Genomic DNA, 19859 nt, shown 5'->3' with positions numbered 1-19859 from the left:
TTTCAGTTTCTTGTAAACACATTAATGGAAAAAATGTAATTACACTGTATTCAGCACAAACTGTGCTACCATAATATGTGAGCAACATGTATGTACATACTTGTATTTTTGAGAGAATAGTGTTTATGCGTGGGTTTTGAAAAAAATACAATTTAAATGAAGTCCTCAAAACACAATAGATATGGAGCCACAATACTTTAGACCAATGGGTGTGGTTGGCTAGTTTTTGCTTTAGACTAATGTGAGAATCATGATGTCAATAATAATTATTATGTGAATTATTATATACAATACATTGATTTAAATTTTGCAAGACACTTTTTCTTTACAAAGGCCGTATGCAAAGAGGCATGAACAATCATGAATATTGATAGTATCACACCTGAGATTAGAAAAGGCCCACATAATGAGCTGCATTATGAGACCGAGATGGAGCCAAGCAACAGGACAAAGAAAATATTTTTATGTAGTTTATTTAGAATATATCTCTCAAACATGAGGTGTTTCCTTTCTGTGAAGTTCATTACACACTGATGACATATAAAAACAGTTTCATACATGAATGATCGTGTGGTACTTAAGAGCTATGTCATACCTAAAACCTTTCCCACAGTGCCCACATGTAAACAGCTTCTCTTCACTGTGTAGGTGTAGGGTTTCTCTCCAGCGTGAATTCTAAGGCCGGGGACACACTGCAAGCGTGTCGTGAGCGTCTCGGCTGCGTGGCGTGTCCGTTTTTATTTTGGCTCCCATGTTAACCGGTTAGCGCTTGCATACTGCCAGCGTCAGCAGCGCGGCTCACGCGCGGTCCGAGCTGCGCGGAAAACGCGTGCATGCTTCAAATAGAAGAGACGCCTATTTTTCACGCGACACGCGAGCGTGTTGGAGGCGTTTCTAGGCAAAATAGCATAGGAAAAGATGTTTTATATGCCATTTTGACACGAATACATATTAATAAATGACATTTTCATGTTTGAAAGTCTGTAGGTTAACATAAATGCAGAGATAGGCCTTATTGTAATAATAAAAAACAACATAATTATCGATTTTGAAATATTAAACCTGTCAATACAGAACGACATATTCTGTAGCCTATTTTGCCGTCAATACCATATGTATGGTCAATAGGCTAATGCAGACGTTGTCTTTGCTGTATCAATAGGCAATATATTTATATTTAACATTAAGTATAGGGCTTCCCAGCAGCAGCAGCGCCGCGTCAGACACGCTTCTGGTGTGCAAAGACAGAGAAAACGCCGCGCAGCCGCCCCGCGGCCGACACGCAGCAGAAACGCCACGCTTGCAGTGTGTCTCCGGCCTTATGTGGTTTTCAGTGTTGTTTTTACTGAAACCCTTTCCACACTGAGGGCATGTGTAGGGTTTCTATCCAGAGTGAAGTCTCATGTGTCTGTTAAGGTTTACTTTATGTTTGAAACTCTTCTCACACTGTTTGCAGGTGAACGGCTTCTCTCCAGTATGAACTGTCATGTGTAGGTTAAGGCTTCCTTTTCGGTTGAAACTTTTTCCACATTTTTGGCAGGCGAATGGCTTCTCTCCAGTGTGAATTCTTATGTGGTCTTCAACGTGTTGTTTTTTACTGAAACCCTTTCCACACTGAGGGCAGGTGTACGGTTTTTCTCCAGAGTGAAGTCTCATGTGGTTTTTTAACTGTCGCTTTTGTTTGAAACTCTTTCCATACTGAGGGAACATGTTGAGTTTCTCTCCAGAGTGAAGCATTATGTGTCTGTTAAGGTTTACTTTATGTTTGAAACTCTTATCACACTGTTTGCAGGTGAATGGCTTCTCTCCAGTATGAACTGTCATGTGTAGGTTAAGGCTTCCTTTTCGGTTGAAACTTTTTCCACATTGTTGGCAGGCGAACAGCTTTTCTCCAGAGTGAATTCTCATGTGTCTGTTAAGGTTTACTCTATGTTTGAAACTCTTCTCACACTGTTTGCAGGTGAACGGCTTCTCTCCAGTATGAACTGTCATGTGTAGGTTAAGGCTTCCTTTTCGGTTGAAACTTTTTCCACATTGTTGGCAGGTGAACGGCTTCTCTCCAGTGTGAATTCTTATGTGGTTTTCAAAGTGTTGTTTTTTACTGAAAGCCTTTCCACACTGAGGACATGTGTAGAGTTTCTCTCCAGAGTGAAGTCTCATGTGTCTGTTAATGTTTACTTTATGTTTGAAACCTTTTCCACACTGTGGGCAGGTGAAATTACTTGTAGTTACCTTATTTTTAGGCATTTTTTGTGACAAAATCTTTTCGGCCAGTGAGCAACTAAAAGGTTTTTCCCTTGTTATGAAATAATTATTCTTAAATTGAACTTTCTCTTCCATTTCATTCAGCACTTCACTCTCCTCTTTCAGCACCATCAGGTCTAAGGCAAAAAGAGACAAATGCAAATTAACACTGGTTTAATGGTACAAGATAACAGACAACAAAACATTTAGAAATACAAAGTATCAAAACCAGCATACAACCAGATCCTATTCCCATGGGCATCACATCAGGAGGGAAAAGGTGGACAGAGTGCGGCCAACATTTTTCTCTTCCCCCTGAGCTTTAGCCAATGTCTCACGAGCTTCCGGATACGTTTTCTGAAGCTGATTATGGAATTGACTGACAATCTAACACATTTGTTTTGACTCCTAAATGCCTAACGTTCTCTCTTGTAGAACTCTCTGTGGTCCTCTCACAGTATGGCCAAAGACCAGCTCTGATGGCTAAACTTGAGAGACTCCTGCACCGTTTCACAGTTAGACAATAAAAGCAAAGGAACACCTTCGTCCCACTCAGACCATGTCTCTATTTCCTGTGCATTGCTTTTAATGTCTAATGGAACCCGACTCTCTGGGTGACAAGAACTGGATATGTGTAATTTGAGCAATTTAAAAACTTGAGTGCACAATTTAGATAGAAAATTAGACCCCTGATCAGTCATGACAATTCTTGGTAGATCAAAAGTGTTAAAGAACTTTGTTAAAGCTTTAACAACTTCTCGGGATGTGATTTAACGGATGTGGAATTACTTTCGGGTAGCTGTACACTGTAAAAAAAAGTCCGTAAAAATACAGTATAATTTACTGTATTACCCTGAAGGAATTTTCCGTATCTGTGTTTTACAGGTCTTTTTCCGTATTTTGAATTACGCATTGCATTATGGGAGCAAGAACCTCAGTTGGCGCTGTAAGGCCGCCCAAATCGTCCCAATGGAGGCCAACGATCGGTGGGTGAAGGTCGGTGCGCGTTCGGTCTTTTCAGCAGGGCAAAATGGATTTTATTCCAATTCCTCGTTAATCTGACTCCATATTTAATCACAATTTAGAATTTATGTTTGAATGCCAGTTGGTTATTTGGTCATTTATATTTAATAGTTTAAGTACACATTTAATTATTCCGTTTAACCCTTTGTTGAAATTATGTCCGTTCATAACCTGAATAATTCCAGAGCAAGTCAGAATCAATCAAAGTATAACAATTTATTAACAATCAGGTAAATGTATAACACCAATTACATAATCAATTTAAAGTTATACTTCACATCAAATACTCTAAAGTAAAGAATGAGATGTATACCTGACTTATCAAGGTTACATAATGCTGCATGGGTTAAAACGTCCAGCATTACGGGCTGACCTGAGTACAGTATCAAGCCCTGAGCTCTTTGCAACATTTCCTTAAATACCCAGAACCAGATACATACCCAGAACCATTTGAAACTCTTTCAAATGGAAACACCAGTTCACAATAGGAATTTGCATTGATCAGGTCCTATAGACTTGATTAGAAGAGAGGCCAAATGGCTGAAAGCCACACCCACCATACACCAAGGAAAGATATCTTTAAACTCTTAAAACGTTTATGATGTTCTAGTGTACTTCTGTGGAGTAGAGATAATTGTACCAGTCGCACTGAGACATTTCAAATGATATCAAACACATATAATACTGTATCGTGAGGATTGACATTGTAACAAAGAGATTTCTGGTGCATTTCAGGTGATCTCAATATGAGGGGCAGCAGGAGTTTGGGGGAAGTTTCATGTGAAAGGAAAGGCATGTAAATTAGAGTCAGTCATAGATGGTTCACTCAGTGTGATGTCGTCTCGGACAGAGACGCTAACTGTATGAATGAGTTCAGATGCTAATTTCCTTTGTTTTCTCAAAGTGATTAGACATTCCGGCATCTACTAGGTTTTTCCAGCCTTACTACAGCGCGAAACGCATGAGAAACAAACTTCTTCACACACACGAATCGCCATTACACGCACGGATTACGTGTAGGATAAACCTCCCGCTTCTGTGGTAAACATTAAGAATTGTATTTTGTTTTTGTTCGTTTTTATAAATTGGTCACATAACCTGTTTTAGAGCGTTAATTTAGTATTGTATTTTAGGTGCTCGGTTATCTGGCTCGTCTGTCAGACCCGTCGCGTTAATCGTCTTGAGTTATAAGTGATTCAAATTTAGCTGATATTTGTGAAGATGTTATGAGTGTATTTGTTACTGTTTCCTCGCCTTTTTATTTATTGAATTATCAGCTTATATTTGTTGTTGGTGTCGTTTAAACTTTGTGCAGGCTGGTATTGTTCCAAGCTAGGCAAAACTGTTGTCACATAGTAACGTTAAGCAGCTGTGGAAAATGAACTAACGTTACAATAAGTTGTGGGTACTGGACAGTGAGTGCTTTCACCGCAGGATTTATAAAATGTATTTATATTGAGCGGAGTGAGCATGTGGTTTTCGGCTGTTAGCTTAACTAATGTTATGTTTTTAAACGAATCGTGCTATCGCGTTGAGAGTGAGGTGCGGCAATCTTGACGTTATGTTGACTTGCAGTGTTTGTGGATTTAAATCCGTTATCTTGTCTGGATATCTGAAGCACTGCAGAACCCACAGACATGTTAACAATGTGTTTTTCTCGTGTGGCCATAAAGACTGTGGAAGAAAGTGGCCATAAAGACTGTGGAAGAAAGTTTTCTTCATTCAATTGCTTTGCTGTTCATATGTCACGAGCACATCCAGACAGGAGGGCCAGACAAACTTGGAACCGGAATGTGTCTGTACAATTAAAATGTTCTGTGAATTTATGCATCACAGAATATGCAGATGTTAAAGGGCTTGTGTCTCACTTGAGTAGCCACATACAAGAGGGGTTGACTGTAACTTGTCCCTATGATGGATGTTCTAAGACTTTCAATGTAAAAACATCTTTTTCATCTCATATCTCCAGATATCATAGAAGGTGTAATGTCACCCAGATAGCACCGGTTCATCTGTGTGAAGTTGTAGAACAGTCTTCTGCAGGTGAGGGACCACATGTTGATGATGGTGTACCTGAAGACATTGATGCGGTTAATGCAGACAATGAGAATGAAGTGCTAGATGCCTACACAGACAATCTAGCTCTGTTTTACTTGGGTTTGCAGGCAAAACACTTAGTTCCAGCTTCCACAATTACAGAGATAGCAAATGAGATGAAAATTCTTCAGGATATTCAACAGGAATACACACTCAATGCGCTGTCTCAAGATCTTGAACAGAACTTGACTCGACACAAAAAGTAGGAAAACACGAAGCACATGCAACGGGAAAAACACGACAATCCAGCATAGGACTGCAAACACAAGGAGAATAAATAGGGAAGCAAACAAAAAGAGGGTAACAAGGGAAGACAGGTGGGACCATGAACAAATAATCAGGCAAAAATAGGAGTGCATATAATCAATCCGTTATGAATGATATTTTGAATGGAATATCAGACGCATGTTAATTCTCTCTAGTCTGCAGCAGCTCATTTGTGTTCACACAGATCGCAAAGAACAGCTTTCAATTTAGCTCTTACTCTTAGTTAAAAAGTGCTCATATTTGGAGAAATATTGACATATATGTTTGCAAAATATTTTGTCATAGAGAATACCATTTCTATTAATTTCTCACTGAATTATTCAATCTAAAAGAGCTACAACATGTATATAGCTCTCTCTGGGTCTCCTCTTAATGGTGGAGATTTGAGTCATGCATCAGATATGAGTTCATTTGCTCACTGAGCTGTCAATAATACGACATGCTCAACACTGTGCTCCGCATGACACGCTCCTCCTGTGTGGACACTTCTTCATTCTGGCTCTGTGAAGAACGAGCCTATTCAACATTTCTATGCATGACCTAAGAAGCTAATAAACACACGATAACTATGGAATAAGGTTGTGTGATTTTTCATGTGATTTCGGCTATTTTATCTCAATAATGGATGTTTACATTATGACTGCTAACAGATGTAGAAATTAGCTAAATATAAAATGATAAATATAAGATGTTTTAACATCACCATATGAATGAAATCCCCATTATATCGCGACAGGAAACTAATACAAACACTTGATGGTGGTCTGAAGGGAAATATAGAGTGAATGTGTAATTTTAATCTTTTAAAATGTTGTGTAGCTTGATACTAACTGAAGCTCTAATGCACCTGTTGGACCAAGAACTTTGTATATTTTGTTACAATAATTCACATAATGTGCTTTTAGTTTAGTTTTTCTTTTCTTTTAGAAAGACTAGATAATGTCGACTACTAAATAAAATACTACACTATTAATGGGCCATTTAGGCAGGCATACATGTTATAATGGATTTGAATAATGGCTGTTAAAAAACAAACAAAGGATTCATAACAAAAGAATAATTAGGATTACGTCTCAGACATTCAAAAGTGTGAAACGATCGTCGAGTGAGCACATTGAAGCAATAATTGAGCTGTTCTCCTCGCCAGACCTTAGACAAAAGACTGCAAACGTGTCTTCAGGCCAACAAACTTATTTGATAAAAGCATTTCTAAAAAAAAAATCCAGACATGGTCTTAGAAAATGTTTCATAAAATTCATAGTTTTGAACATAACAGCCTCAGATTTTAAATAAAGCATGGCCATATACGTCGTTATACTACATTCACATATTTTTATATATGAAGAAAAATATTTAAAATATTAACTTTTTTATGTTTAAGCCTATATATATATCTATATTAATAACTGTCTGAGTAATTCTGAGTATTCAGCTGTAAACTCTCAAGTGTTGGCTTTCTGAATATATATTGGTTATGTGTGCATTCAGAATAAGTTTTGAGCAGCTGTCAGTAGAACCCATAATGATTCGTATGATGAATAGTATAATGAATGAAAAGGGATGTGACAACAAGCAACAGGACAAAATTAATATACTTTGCTGTAGTTTATTTAGAATATAGTTATCAAAGGCATATTACAAAGGCCTATTATATTTTAAATTATCAAAAGATTTGACTACTATTTTTCATGTTTTAGAAAGAAGTTTCATGCTAAAAAACAGTAATATTGTGAACACTGCAAATAACTGAATTATTGGTAATGATAAATGTTATAAGTAAAATATTTTGGAAATAAAACAACAATGCAATGCAATTATGATTTCAAAGAGTATTGGGTGAATTCAGGTTCATTGGGACACTTTTCAAACTCTGATACACACAACATTCAAATATTGTTTCGAGCTTTGGTTCATTTATTAAATGCGCCGGGCAATCCATGATCGCCAGCGCTAAGGCTATTGTCTGCTATATTTTACAATTAGAACATATACAAATAAAATTCACTTTAAAGAATGGCTTTCTACAAAACAAAACTTAATGAAGTGGTCAAAACCCTTGTGACAAACTCCATGTCTTCTGACTTCTTGTCTAAACACGGCAATGGAATGTAAAATACTCCACATTGCAAGAAGTTACCATTTATCAAAAAGAATTCCCTAGTCTCAGGCAAATTCAACGAATGTTTGACTGGCATTTTTCTTAAGAGTATGAAACTGCTGCCTGTAGTCCTCTGGGACTAACTCATAAGCTTTGAGTGTGGCTAGCTTAACCACACCATATTTCACGCTGTCTTATAAAGACGGGTTGAAGAAACCTCTAAAACTTTCCAGGTCAATTTGCATTGCAACAACAATGACCATACATCTTTTGGCCAACCCAAAGGAGTTTTTTCAAAAACGTTGAAATAACTTATACTTTGTATATTCATTGTAGCATAAAAAAACATCCTGTTGCAAAAAAAATGAAAAAATAAAATTTGAATGCAGATCAGCAATGTGTGAGATGCTAAATATATATACTATTTTGCAAATCATTGAATTCAGGTGTTCCAATCACTTCCATGGCCACAGGTGTATAAATCAAGCACTAGACATGCAGATGCTCTACAAACATTTGTGAACGAATGGGTAACTCTCAGGCGCTCAGTGAACTACAGTACAGGCCAAAAGTTTGGACATATTACTATTTGTAATGTTTTTGAAAGAAATTTCTTCAGCTCATCTAGCATGCATTTATTTGATCAAAAATACAGATTTTTTTTTCATATTGTAATATTATTACAACTTAAAATATTTGGTTTTCAATTTATTATACTTTAAATGATCATTTATTTCTGTGAAAAGCTGAATTATCAAGATTGTTACTCCAGTCTTCAGTCTCACATGTGACATCCAGTCTATCACATGATCCTTCAGAAATCATTGTAATATTCTGATTTATTATGAGTGTTGGAAACAGTTCTGCTGCCTAATATATTTGATGAATAAACGGTTCAAAAGAACTGTATTTATTCAAAATAAAAACATTTTCAAATAATATAAATCTCCTTTATTATCAATTTTTTATAAATTTGTAAATTTAACACATCCTTGCTAAATAAAATTATTGATTTATTTCAACAACAAAAAAAGAAAAAAATGACTGACCAGCAGTGTCTAAAAGATTCTATTTTTAAACATTTGCTTCTTTTTTTATTTTTTTTATTTTACTTTATTCATCAAAGTATTATAAAAAAGTATCACAAGTGTGAAAAAATATTAAGCAGCAGAACTGTTTCCAACTTTTAAAATGAATCATCATATTAGAATGATTTCTGAAGGACCATGTGACACTGAAGACTGAAAGAATGATACTGAAAATTCAGCTTTAAGTCAGAGTAGCCGTACCGATTTCACAATTAGCAGGATTCAAAGTCAATGAAGCTCAATATTCTTTAAGTAAATCCAGCTTACTCACAAATTTGGCAGAACCAACACTATCAACAGTCCTTTATCCATGGCACTGGAAAACAATCAGGTAATGTAACAGCATTGACGCTGTTAGTACAAAAGTTGGTACAAAAGCATGCTGATTTTGCTGACTTACGGTCTGATGGAACCTTTCCAATGATCCCTGACTCTCTTGGTGATAAGCACTGGATATGCAATCAGTAATATTGAGTGAATTAAAAACTTGAGCACACAATTTAGATAGAAAATTAGCCAATTTTCTGGACAATTCTCAGTAAACCAAAAGTGGTAAAGGACTTTAAAGTTTTAAGAACTGCTCGGGATGTGATTTTACGGAGTGGAATTGCTTCCGTGTATTTGGTAGCTGTACACATAATCATCAATAAAAACTGGTTACCAAAATAATGGAATGGATTAACAATGATGCTGAAACAGAATGGGTTAACATTGAACATTTCTCTGTACCAAATGCCACATTATCAACATTAGCCTTTATGAAACCCCAATCTCAGAAAAATATGAAAATATAAATATCTGGGTTAAGCAAACTGAGAGTTTGGACCAAAAACAAAGGAGTGGCAACCTTATCAAGAGCCATGTCTATAGCAGATAACCCAGAGTTTCTACCAGGTGGGATGGTACTTTGAGATAAATTGAGAAGGGTCTTATCATAATTGATAAGTTATTTAAGGGAAGTACACTGCATTTATTCTCTGATCTTAAATCACCTGATAATTATTTGTTCATAAAGACAAGGAAATAATTATGGAAGCTCCAACTAATGCAGAACAGTATTTCATCAATATAAAGAAGCAATATCTTTTACATAAAAAACATTTTGCACACATATAGCAGAATATTACTTGACTCAACAGATAATACACTCCATTTAAAGAAATGAAACTGAGGATGAGACATGGGAAAGTATATGTGCAGAATGTCATAAGGGAATCAATAGTCACAACTGGAAAGAGTTTGACTGGAGTTTTTTAGTACATCTTAGGCGATATCAAAATTTGCTAATGGTCCAGAAGCAGAGAAATGCTGGAGGGTGTGGGTAGGAGACCACAGCCATATATTCTGGGATTGTCTAAAAAATATGCACATTTTGGCAAGGGGTAAAAGGCTGAGATCATGAAAATTCTGACGTGCCTTCTACTCCTGTTTTTCTTGCTTGAAGTGTGTGTAGTTATAACAAGAGATATTTTGCATGTATTTTAAGCCTAGTTCAGACTGCACGATTTTCAAACTCGTCGAGTCACTGCTCTTTTCAAACTGGATGACTATCTGAGGTAGAGTTCAGTCACTGCTGTGTTCACACTGACCGATGGAGTTCACACGGCATGACTTTACAGGAGGAAGAATCGCAGACAGCTCTCTCGCACAGATGTGCAAAACAAACTACATTTCCCAACAAAAAACATGTGCGATATGACAAGTAAACAACGTGAGATCACATGCGTCAGGCCGGAATTCTCACGCGAGCCTTGAATTGTTATTAAAAATAATAAACTGCAAAAAATTTGCTTTAAATTGTATGTGCGCTGATTTGTGGAGAAAAAGAAATATGATTATGGCAGACAACAGAGAGTGTAAGGCCGCCCAAATCGTCCCAATGGAGGCTAACGATCGGCGGGTGAAGGTCGCTGCGCGTTCGGTCTTTTCAGCGGGGCAAAATGGATTTTATTCCAATTCCTCGTTAATCTGACTCCATTTAATCACAATTTAGAATTTATGTTTGAATGCCAATTGGTTATTTGGTCATTCTTTAATAGTTTAACTACACATTTAATTATTCCGTTTAACCCTTTGTTGAAATTATACCCAACCTGAATAATTCCAGAGCAAGTCAGAATCAATCAAAGTGTAACAATTTATTTATAGTCAGGTAAATGTATAACGCCAATTACATAATCAATTCAAAGGTATACTTCACATCAAATACTCTGGAGTAAAGAATGAGATGTATTACCTGACTTATCAAGGTAACATAATGCTGCATGGGTTAAAACGTCCAGCATTACGGGCTGACCTGAGTACAGTATCAAGCCCTGAGCTCTTTGCAACATTTCCTTAAATACCCAGAACCAGATACCTACCCAGAACCATTTGAAACTCTTTCAAATGGAAACACCAGTTCACAATAGGAATTTGCATTGATCAGGTCCTATAGACTTGATTAGAAGAGAGGCCAAATGGCTGAAAGCCACACCCACCATACGCCAAGGAAAGATATCTTTAAACTCTTAAAACGTTTATGATGTTCTAGTTTACTTCTGTGGAGTAGAGATATTTGTACCAGTCGCACTGAGACATTTCAAATGATATCAAACACATTTAATACTGTATCGTGAGGATTGACATTGTAACAAAGAGATTTCTGGTGCATTTCAGGTGATCTCAATATGAGGGGCAGCAGGAGTTTGGGGGAAGTTTCATGTGAAAGGAAAGGCATGTAAATTAGAGTCATTCATAGATGGTTCACTTAGTGTGATGTCGTCTCGGACAGAGACTCTAACTGCATGAATGAGTTCAGATGCTAATTTCCTTTGTTTTCTCAGAGCGATTAGACATTTCCAGCATCTACTAGCTTTTTCCAATCTTACAGAGAGCAAGGATTGTCTTCTGCAAAGACAGTTTGAGGTAAATAAATAATTTTGCAATGTGCTGCTAATGCAGCTTGACATGAAAATGTTTGGGCGTTGTTTCTGTTTTATAGAATTGTTATATCTATTAAAATACTGATATTCTGTCTATTACTCCTGTATCTCACTCTCTCATTGGCTGTCAGTGATCGCCGATGTAATTTTTAGTCAGAACACATTCCACACAGCAGAACCGATTTGCCTATGATTTCGGGCATCTGTCGCCGATTTCGCAAAACCTGTCGGCGAGTCAAAATCAGGGCTAAAAATCAGGCAGTGTGAACTAGGCTTTAAGTGCACGAAAAACTTGAACAATCAATTATATGAAACCACATGCATTAAAAACGAATTGATCAGTACGGAACTTTTACTTATTTGCTGTTGTATTTTCATTTTTACAATGTTGTATGTTTTCTTTCCACACTTTGTTCTTATTTATGTACTTTTTTTTATACTTTCTTTACTTGAGTCAATGCTGTTGGTTAGTTCATGGTTAGTCAATGGTTAGTTCATTGTTTGCAATTTGATTTGATGTATATAAATAAAATAAAAAATGCCAATGCAAAAAAAGGACCAACACAATCCACTATGACATGCTCAAAGGCAGGAACTGGGATTAAAGGGGTTAGTGGAATCACCTGGTTTGGTTTCCCAGCATACTGGAAAACATGACAAGTCTTGCAATACTGTACCACATCACACTTCAAACCGTACCAAATAAATGCTGTTAAACATGGTTGTACGTTTTCATCACCTGGCAGCAAATAATCGCATGCCAATGACAGTAACTGCTCATGAAAAATTGAAGGAACACCAAACTGATAAATTGTTAAGTGCAGGTTTGTAAGCCAAAGTAAAGCATTTTACAAGTGAAGCATCAATGTTTTAAGCTTCAACAAGTTCTTGACTTCCATGTGCATCTGTGGGATGTGCTGAATAAACAAGTCCGATCCATGGAGGCCCCACCTTGCAACTTACAGGACTTAAAGGATCTGCTGCTAACAGGGAAACTGCTAGATCTTGGCCAGATACCAAAGCACACCTTCAGGGGTCTAGTGGAGTCCATGCATCGATGGGTCAGGGCTGTTTTGCCAGCAAAAGCAGGACCAACACAATATTAGGTCATAATTCAGCATTGAGAATGAAACCAACCTGTTTGTTCCTCAGTTTCTTCATCTTTCAAACTGAATGCATCAATCCTCACGTCTTCACTCTCCTCTTTAATAAATGCCATCTTTATAATAGTGTCACATGGATCTCAGTCACTTCACCAGGAGTTTTTCTGTGTGTTTGTCCTGTTTAAGATGAGAATAATTAACAGAAAGAAAAATAAATTCACACTAAATCTCTCCTAGGTCAATAGTTCAGCGCACTAGTCAGAGAGTGATAGCTTGTTTAAAGGATTACTTCAGCGATTAGCATATGGCTTTGTATCAGTAGAAACCCTGGAGTATATTTAAATGATTGTGCTTTCCCCCCTCATATCCCCCTGAGACAAGAGATTTATGCATTTTATTTCTGGAAAAATTCCTCCTATGACGCAAATTGACGATATTACCATCATAGGAGGAATGTTTGGCCAAAGGCTAAAGACTACAGCCAGCAGAGGGAGACATTTCTGCATGTTTTGAACTCAGAGCTCAGCTCGCAGCTACAGGCACTCATTTAAACGGAGCTATGGTGAGTGTAGCGACTCAGGCGAATCAAACACACAATCGCCAGTTACATTTAACAAATATGTTTTGAAAGTTGTGCTTACTAACAGACCTTCCCCCAACACAACAGAGGGAGATTCTTTGTTACCCTGGAAACCATCTGATAAGATGTTTTATGGCCCAAAAGAATTTGGCCACATGAAGTTTCAGACACAAAGAGTTTAAGACACAGAGCTTTTGCCTCAAATTAGAGACAAACCATCTATAAATGAACATGCACCCCAGGACATTATATGTAAACACATAACTGTTTTGTAAAATGTTTCTTCTGTATGGTATTTTGCATCTTTTTTATCTTTGTCTTAACAAATTACTAGTTCAGATAACCTCATATATGTCATGTCTCCTATCAAATTAATGCTCACTTCACGACTTACACTTCCATGTATATCACTTAGTCAGAAAATGCAGTGTGTTTGTTGCATTAATTAGAGTATGAATGAGACCCACTGATTCGAGCCTTGGAACAAAGAGCCATAAAATCTGCTGAGGAATTTCCCGCCGGGAAATCCCAACACTCTCATTGGTTAAGTCTAACCCTGGAGGGTGGGACTACCACCCCAGACCTTAAAAGACCAGTGGAGACAATCTCCGCTCTCTTACTTACCTCTCTCTTCTTCTGAAAGTCTCTTCCGAAATGCTCTCGTCTTCTCTCCCTGGCTGAACCAACATGTCCCCCCCCCCCCCCCCCAAGCAGGGAGGGGCTCCAGACACAGAGCCATGTGCTGTGTGGGACCAGAAACCGAGGCCCACCACACTATGGGGCCAACAGGCCTCAGCTCTTCCAAAAATCTTCTCTTCTACAATCCGATCTTCAACAATCCTTTTCTCCTCGCTTCATCAAATTACTAGCCCCAAGGGCATTCTTCAGAAGGAGAACACGGAGCATCCCTAAAAGCAACCAGCCGCTCCCTCTCGACCTCGGAAAGAACCACCGGACACGCAGGGCATTTGAAATCGGAACACGCACACACGCGAGAAGCCACAACTAGAGCAAGTATTATCTTCCAAATTCAAACTGCTGTAAAGAGGGTGTGTTATTTTCCCGTTGGGACAAGTTAACTCCGTAAAGGTTGTGTTTGATGAACTGAAGGAAAGCTGCTTCTTATCCCCCCCCACTCTCTTTGTCTCTCTCTCTCATCTCTCTCTCTTTTATCTCCCTCTAATTTCAGTCTATTCATTATTCTCTTTTATGTATTCTTTCGTTAATATCTATACTTCTACTCTCTTGATGCATATTTAGTATGTACTTTCTGTGTGAATTGTAGTGTTATTTTTAGTCTGTGTTTATTAAACCTCCAAAAGACATTTAATGAGTTGAATCTGTTATTCTGCCACATACACGAAGTCAATGAAACTTACGATCTAACGTTACCTAACTGCTTATGCTACTATGTTAGTAAAGTAAACTGTATGACCATTTGAAATATTGAACTTGTCCTGATCAGTAAAGTTAATGTTTCTTATGCGCTCGTAAAGCAGTAATCCCTTATTGAGAATTGATTTGAAAAGTCTATACTTAATTTGCAGGACAAACTTAGTAGGATAATTTCAAGCAATTCCGTAAAGGGTTACTTGTATTTAATTAAACAATTTTCCCTATCGGAAAATTTTAATACGTAATGAACAACTGGCAAATTATATTCATAAATTCATGAATATTGAATATTAAATCCCTTTTGAGTTAATTATTCCCCGAGACATTAAACTCATAGTCATTGTCGTTACAGTGAGCAATGTAAGTCTTTTAACTTCTCAAATTAATTTCTATGAAAGTTAAGCTTGCATGAACTGAAACGCCAGACTGAGCTCGCGTTGTGAATGTATGCTGCGAGTGTTGTCGCGATTACCTCAGCTCTCATCACGAGAGCTCATCAGTTCATTTATCTGACTCCTGCAGTTAGTGCTCAGTGCTGTGATACTCGCTCGGTGACTCACTCATTATATTGAACAAACACGTTCAGTTTTTAATTGTAGTGTCTTCTCCAACTCAGTCACAGTAATCCAGTAGGTGGCTTTGGGAATGGCCTCACAGGGCAGCGAAGCATTTTGGGAATTGTAGTCTTTCATCCCCATGAGACAAAAATACATTTTCTGTCTTTTCTCAGTCTAGAAGGCACCAAATTCAAAAATAATTTCCCATTTCTACTACATTGACCCAGTTTAAATACAGATTCATCTTCCCAGCGCTGAAGTACCCCTTTAATTTATTGACCTATCAAAATTACAGAGTTCAACAGCAAGTTTCTTGACACATTTTGTAAGTATTTAAATTGAAACATAAAAATTTAAATAAAAAGAAACCAAAAAAAGTTGACCTTAAAATGAAATGGCATCAAAAACATTTTTTTTTTTTTTTTTTTGGAAATTAGCTAAATTGGGTTTTAAATTACTCCATTTAGTTTGATGAATATAACATTTTCCTAATAACAAAAATAAATTAATAATATCAATTTTTCTTTTGGAAAAGTCATCTTACTTTGAATGAAGTAAAGCAGATATAAGGTGAGGTTTCAGTTCATTTTAACACTTAGACATCTCATATCTAATGTGTGTTTCTCAGGATATATTGTGTCAACAATGTTAAATTACACTTCTTTGGTTTTATTTGTTACACAATACCGACTAAGAAATCCCCCCAAAAAATCCTCCCACTCAAATGAAGGAAACAAATGTTTTTTTTATGTTAAAGGGGGGGTGAAACACTCAGTTTCAGTCAATCTCATGTCAATCTTGAGTACCTATAGAGTAGTATTGCATCCTTCATATCTCCGAAAAGTCTTTAGTTTTATCATATTTATAAAAGAAATATGGGCTGTACCGAGTCTTTCCGGAAAAAAACGAGCGCCTGGAGGCGTATTGTGTGGGCGGAGCTAAAGAATGACAAGCGCGCAAAGCGGTGACGTCCTCAAGCGTGGAGAAACCCATCTATCTCAGCTAATACAGATAATGATCCACAATCAAATCTGAGGGAGAAATAAATTGAACAGGAGAAACGGTAACATCAGGATGTCCGTCTCTGTGGTATGTACTGTATTTAGGTGCCTTTGTGTGTCTTTACGCGCAGTTTATGAGGACATGATTTGGTTTATGGACTATTGTATGTGACTAACGTTAGACCTTAGAGGTAGCAAGCAAAACGGTTTTGCACGTCAGAGTCAGTGTAACAGAACAACAATGGAGTAACCGTTAGCGCATTTGAATGACGAAGCACGCGATCGTATCGTTTACTGATGTTTACTCATGCGATGGTAGCCAATAGCAGAGACATTTGAAGTTGATTTACTCACCGGCTGCTTCCAAGGACCGAACCTTTATCGCTGGGACCGCTCTGTCAAAAACACACTTCTTTGGTATGATTTGGTGAAGTCCTGTGACAGCAGTGACCGTGGAATCCACTTTGCGACGCGACTGAAGCGATGCCTTGAAGCTTCCCGTCATTTCTGCGTTCAAATCGGTTCAAATGCAGCGCTGCCTTCCCGGAATGCTGAAGCGTTGGAAGTCGCTCGACGTCACCCATAGGAATAAAGTGGAGCGCGGCGCGTCATAAGTGTTCACGGACGACTGGATCTGCACCTGAGAGACTGTTTACGCCGTGCATTTCCTCTCTCTCCCTCTAGTTACGCGCGCGCGCACCCTACCGGGATAAGAGCACGTACGGCCCATACAAGGACCTTCCGATCTATTTAACGTCAAGTAGACCCATACTCGAAAAAAACTCTCTGAAACTTGTGAGAAACCGGAAGTTTTTTTAACACAGAAATACTCCATCAAACGTCCAACATTAGTTTTTGAAACTTTGTCTATGTTTAGGATGGGAATCCAAGTCTTTAAAGGTGTAAAAAGCTCAGTATGCATGAAACAGCATTTCACCCCCCCTTTAAAGAACCTTGTGTATTGTCATGATTTCTGTTTCTGCCAAAATTAGATAAATATTCATCAGTCTAGGGTGACCAGACGTCCCGAAAAATTTGGGATAGTCCCGATACACTGTTGTCCCGATTCCCTAATCTGACCCTAATTGTCCCGAAAATTATACTAAAGCAAAATCTTGAGTATAAACATTTAAAACTGTCTGCGGAGGTTGAGGCGTCGTGCAACCACCCCCTGCCGGCTGCTCATTGGCTGCAACATCTTTTTTCTAAGCTCTAAAAAAAATACTGTAGGCGGTATGTGCCGACGTTGGGCCTTCACAACCTAGGTAGGCTACAGGTGTGTGAATTTAAAGTATTGTTTCTATACATTTATCTTATTAATCAATATGCACACAGACAATATCTTTTTGTCCACATTTTGTTTTAATCCTTGATGAAGAAAGCGCAAGTTGCTGCATGCAGCCGCGAGGAGGACAGTGATGCATAAAGGAGTAATTGATTGTTTGCGGCACTGTGTACAGAAAAATACTTCACTACACAGTTTTTATCTTTATTTTCATTTAAGCTTATTAGCGTTAGGCTATACACAAAGGTCTGCTTCACGCACTGTTATTTGTCATTGTTTTTTTTCTTTTCACAATGACATTTGAGTTCACGATTTTAATGTAGTGTTTTTTGTGGCAGACTAAAGACTAATGACAGACTGTTGATCTTTGAATAAAAACATGTTTGGTTCAGGTTTGAAATGCATTCTTTTATTATAGGCTAGTAAGACTACGCAGTCTAATATCATAAAGGCCCCCCATCCCTTCACCCCAACAAAACAAAAAAATCACTAAAGATTAATATAATAATGCAAATTATACAGACCCTTAATATATATTAGTCAGTTTATTTATTTAATGGTTTGTAGAAGTCACGATAGAGATAGAAATGCAGAGCTTTGAATCACTGAATCATTTGTTGTGAATCAATCGGTTCAATTGAGAGATTAAACCGAAATTGACCTATTCAAAAGCTCAGGTTCTCTTGTCACTCGCCAGAGAGTAGCTGTGCCTCATTTCATTTAATTTCGAAGGCTGCGTCCTCTAGAGCAGGGGTTTTCAAACGGGGGTCCGGGGGCGCCCAGGGGTCCTCCAGAAGGTTCTAAGGGATCCCCAGAAAATTTCAGAGACTAAGCAAAAATGGATAAAGTCTACTGAATATTTGAATTGTTTTTTCTAAATGTTTCTCTCATTTCTTGCCGTATAAATTCTAGAATTGTTATGTTTGCTTTGTGTCTTTAGTGAGTTTTTCCTTACTATAGTCCCCTTTATCTTTCTCACTGGGGTTGTAAGGCAGTTTTCTTAACATAGTATGTACGTTGCTTGCATACATTTATTGTGAATGTTGTATACAACATTTTTTAATTAAAAATGTTCTTCTTCAGGTTTATAAATCCAACATTAATAGCTAATTTAAGTTGGGAAACAATATATTGTATTTATAATGTCACACTTACTATTTATCTAACCATGTAAATGTTTTTTTGTAACGTTACATAAAAATAGATGGATTTTAAGAAGGGGGTCCCTCATAAAGGTTCATCATATTTTGGGGTCCTTGGCATCATAATGTTTGAAAATCCCTGCTCTAGAGAACACACCCTGGCTGTGAAGGATGCAGTACGGAGTGTCCTCAATCAAAATTAAACGAAATGTCCTTCGTAGGAAACACAGGCAGGAAGTATCACGTTGCTATGAGACGTTCAGCCTTGTTGCACTCTCACGCCAGTTATATAAATGAAAATTATTTATAACTTGAAAATTACTATGAAATGTTTCTTGCTTTGACAGCATGTACTGTTCTAAACGTTTAAAAAAAAAAAAACTAAACACTTGTAATCATGTTTACCACAACAATCTGTTTGAAGTATTACAGCTTACAAAACAAAAACAAGCTTGAAACTTTTTTTAACATTCAAACACCATATCGAGTTTCATTATGTTACTTTAGTCACAAGACGCTGATAAATAAAGCAATGCAGTGTTACATTTATTCATACATCATTCATTCTGCTAAGCTTTGAACGGTTTATATTGCTTAAAAAAACAAACCTTTCTCCAGCCGAAAGATGCAGGAGCGCGGCGCGGCCTTGTGACGTCATATATCAGAAACAAAATAAAAGTCCCGTTCCCACTCTGCTGAGTTTAAAATCACAGAAGTGCATAGAAATTTACGTAGAAAAAATGACAACATTCAAAGTGGTGTAATCGGTGTAATACATTTACTAACGCAATGGTAAGTTCATAATAGAGTTCACATTGAGAGTAAAATAAATACATAAATGAATAAATATAAATAAAGTAGTTTATTTTCTTTGTTTTTATATTTAATGTGGTGGTTACATGTTTTTTTTCTAGGCTTGCTTGTGTTTATGGGGTGCACTATAACATCTCTTAGTACTTCTATTTTTAAAAAACGCCATATTTTTCTTATATTTGAACTTTATTCCACAATGCTGTCTCCACTGTCTTTTGAACGGCTCGTCTGCTTCCTGCTTC

The 19859-nt window shown here is 37.3% G+C and overlaps 1 protein-coding gene across 1 annotated transcript; it reads right to left on the bottom strand.

Annotated features, from left to right (window-relative positions):
- Window positions 1-475: 475 nt before the first annotated feature.
- LOC137049320 (zinc finger protein OZF-like) lies at window positions 476-19457 on the bottom strand. Its single transcript, XM_067427837.1, has 3 exons — window positions 19413-19457; window positions 12879-13021; window positions 476-2381 (listed from the first exon to the last, which is right to left on the bottom strand). Exons 2-3 carry the CDS (start codon window positions 12958-12960, stop codon window positions 1384-1386), a joined length of 1080 nt encoding a protein of 359 aa, XP_067283938.1. The 5' UTR covers window positions 12961-13021; window positions 19413-19457; the 3' UTR covers window positions 476-1383.
- Between the last annotated feature and the right edge of the window lie 402 nt (window positions 19458-19859).

The sequence above is a fragment of the Pseudorasbora parva genome, chromosome 20 (genome assembly GCF_024679245.1).
Source record: "Pseudorasbora parva isolate DD20220531a chromosome 20, ASM2467924v1, whole genome shotgun sequence".
In the NCBI taxonomy this organism is placed as follows: domain Eukaryota; kingdom Metazoa; phylum Chordata; class Actinopteri; order Cypriniformes; family Gobionidae; genus Pseudorasbora; species Pseudorasbora parva.
This window is presented reverse-complemented; position numbering and strand designations above follow the sequence as displayed.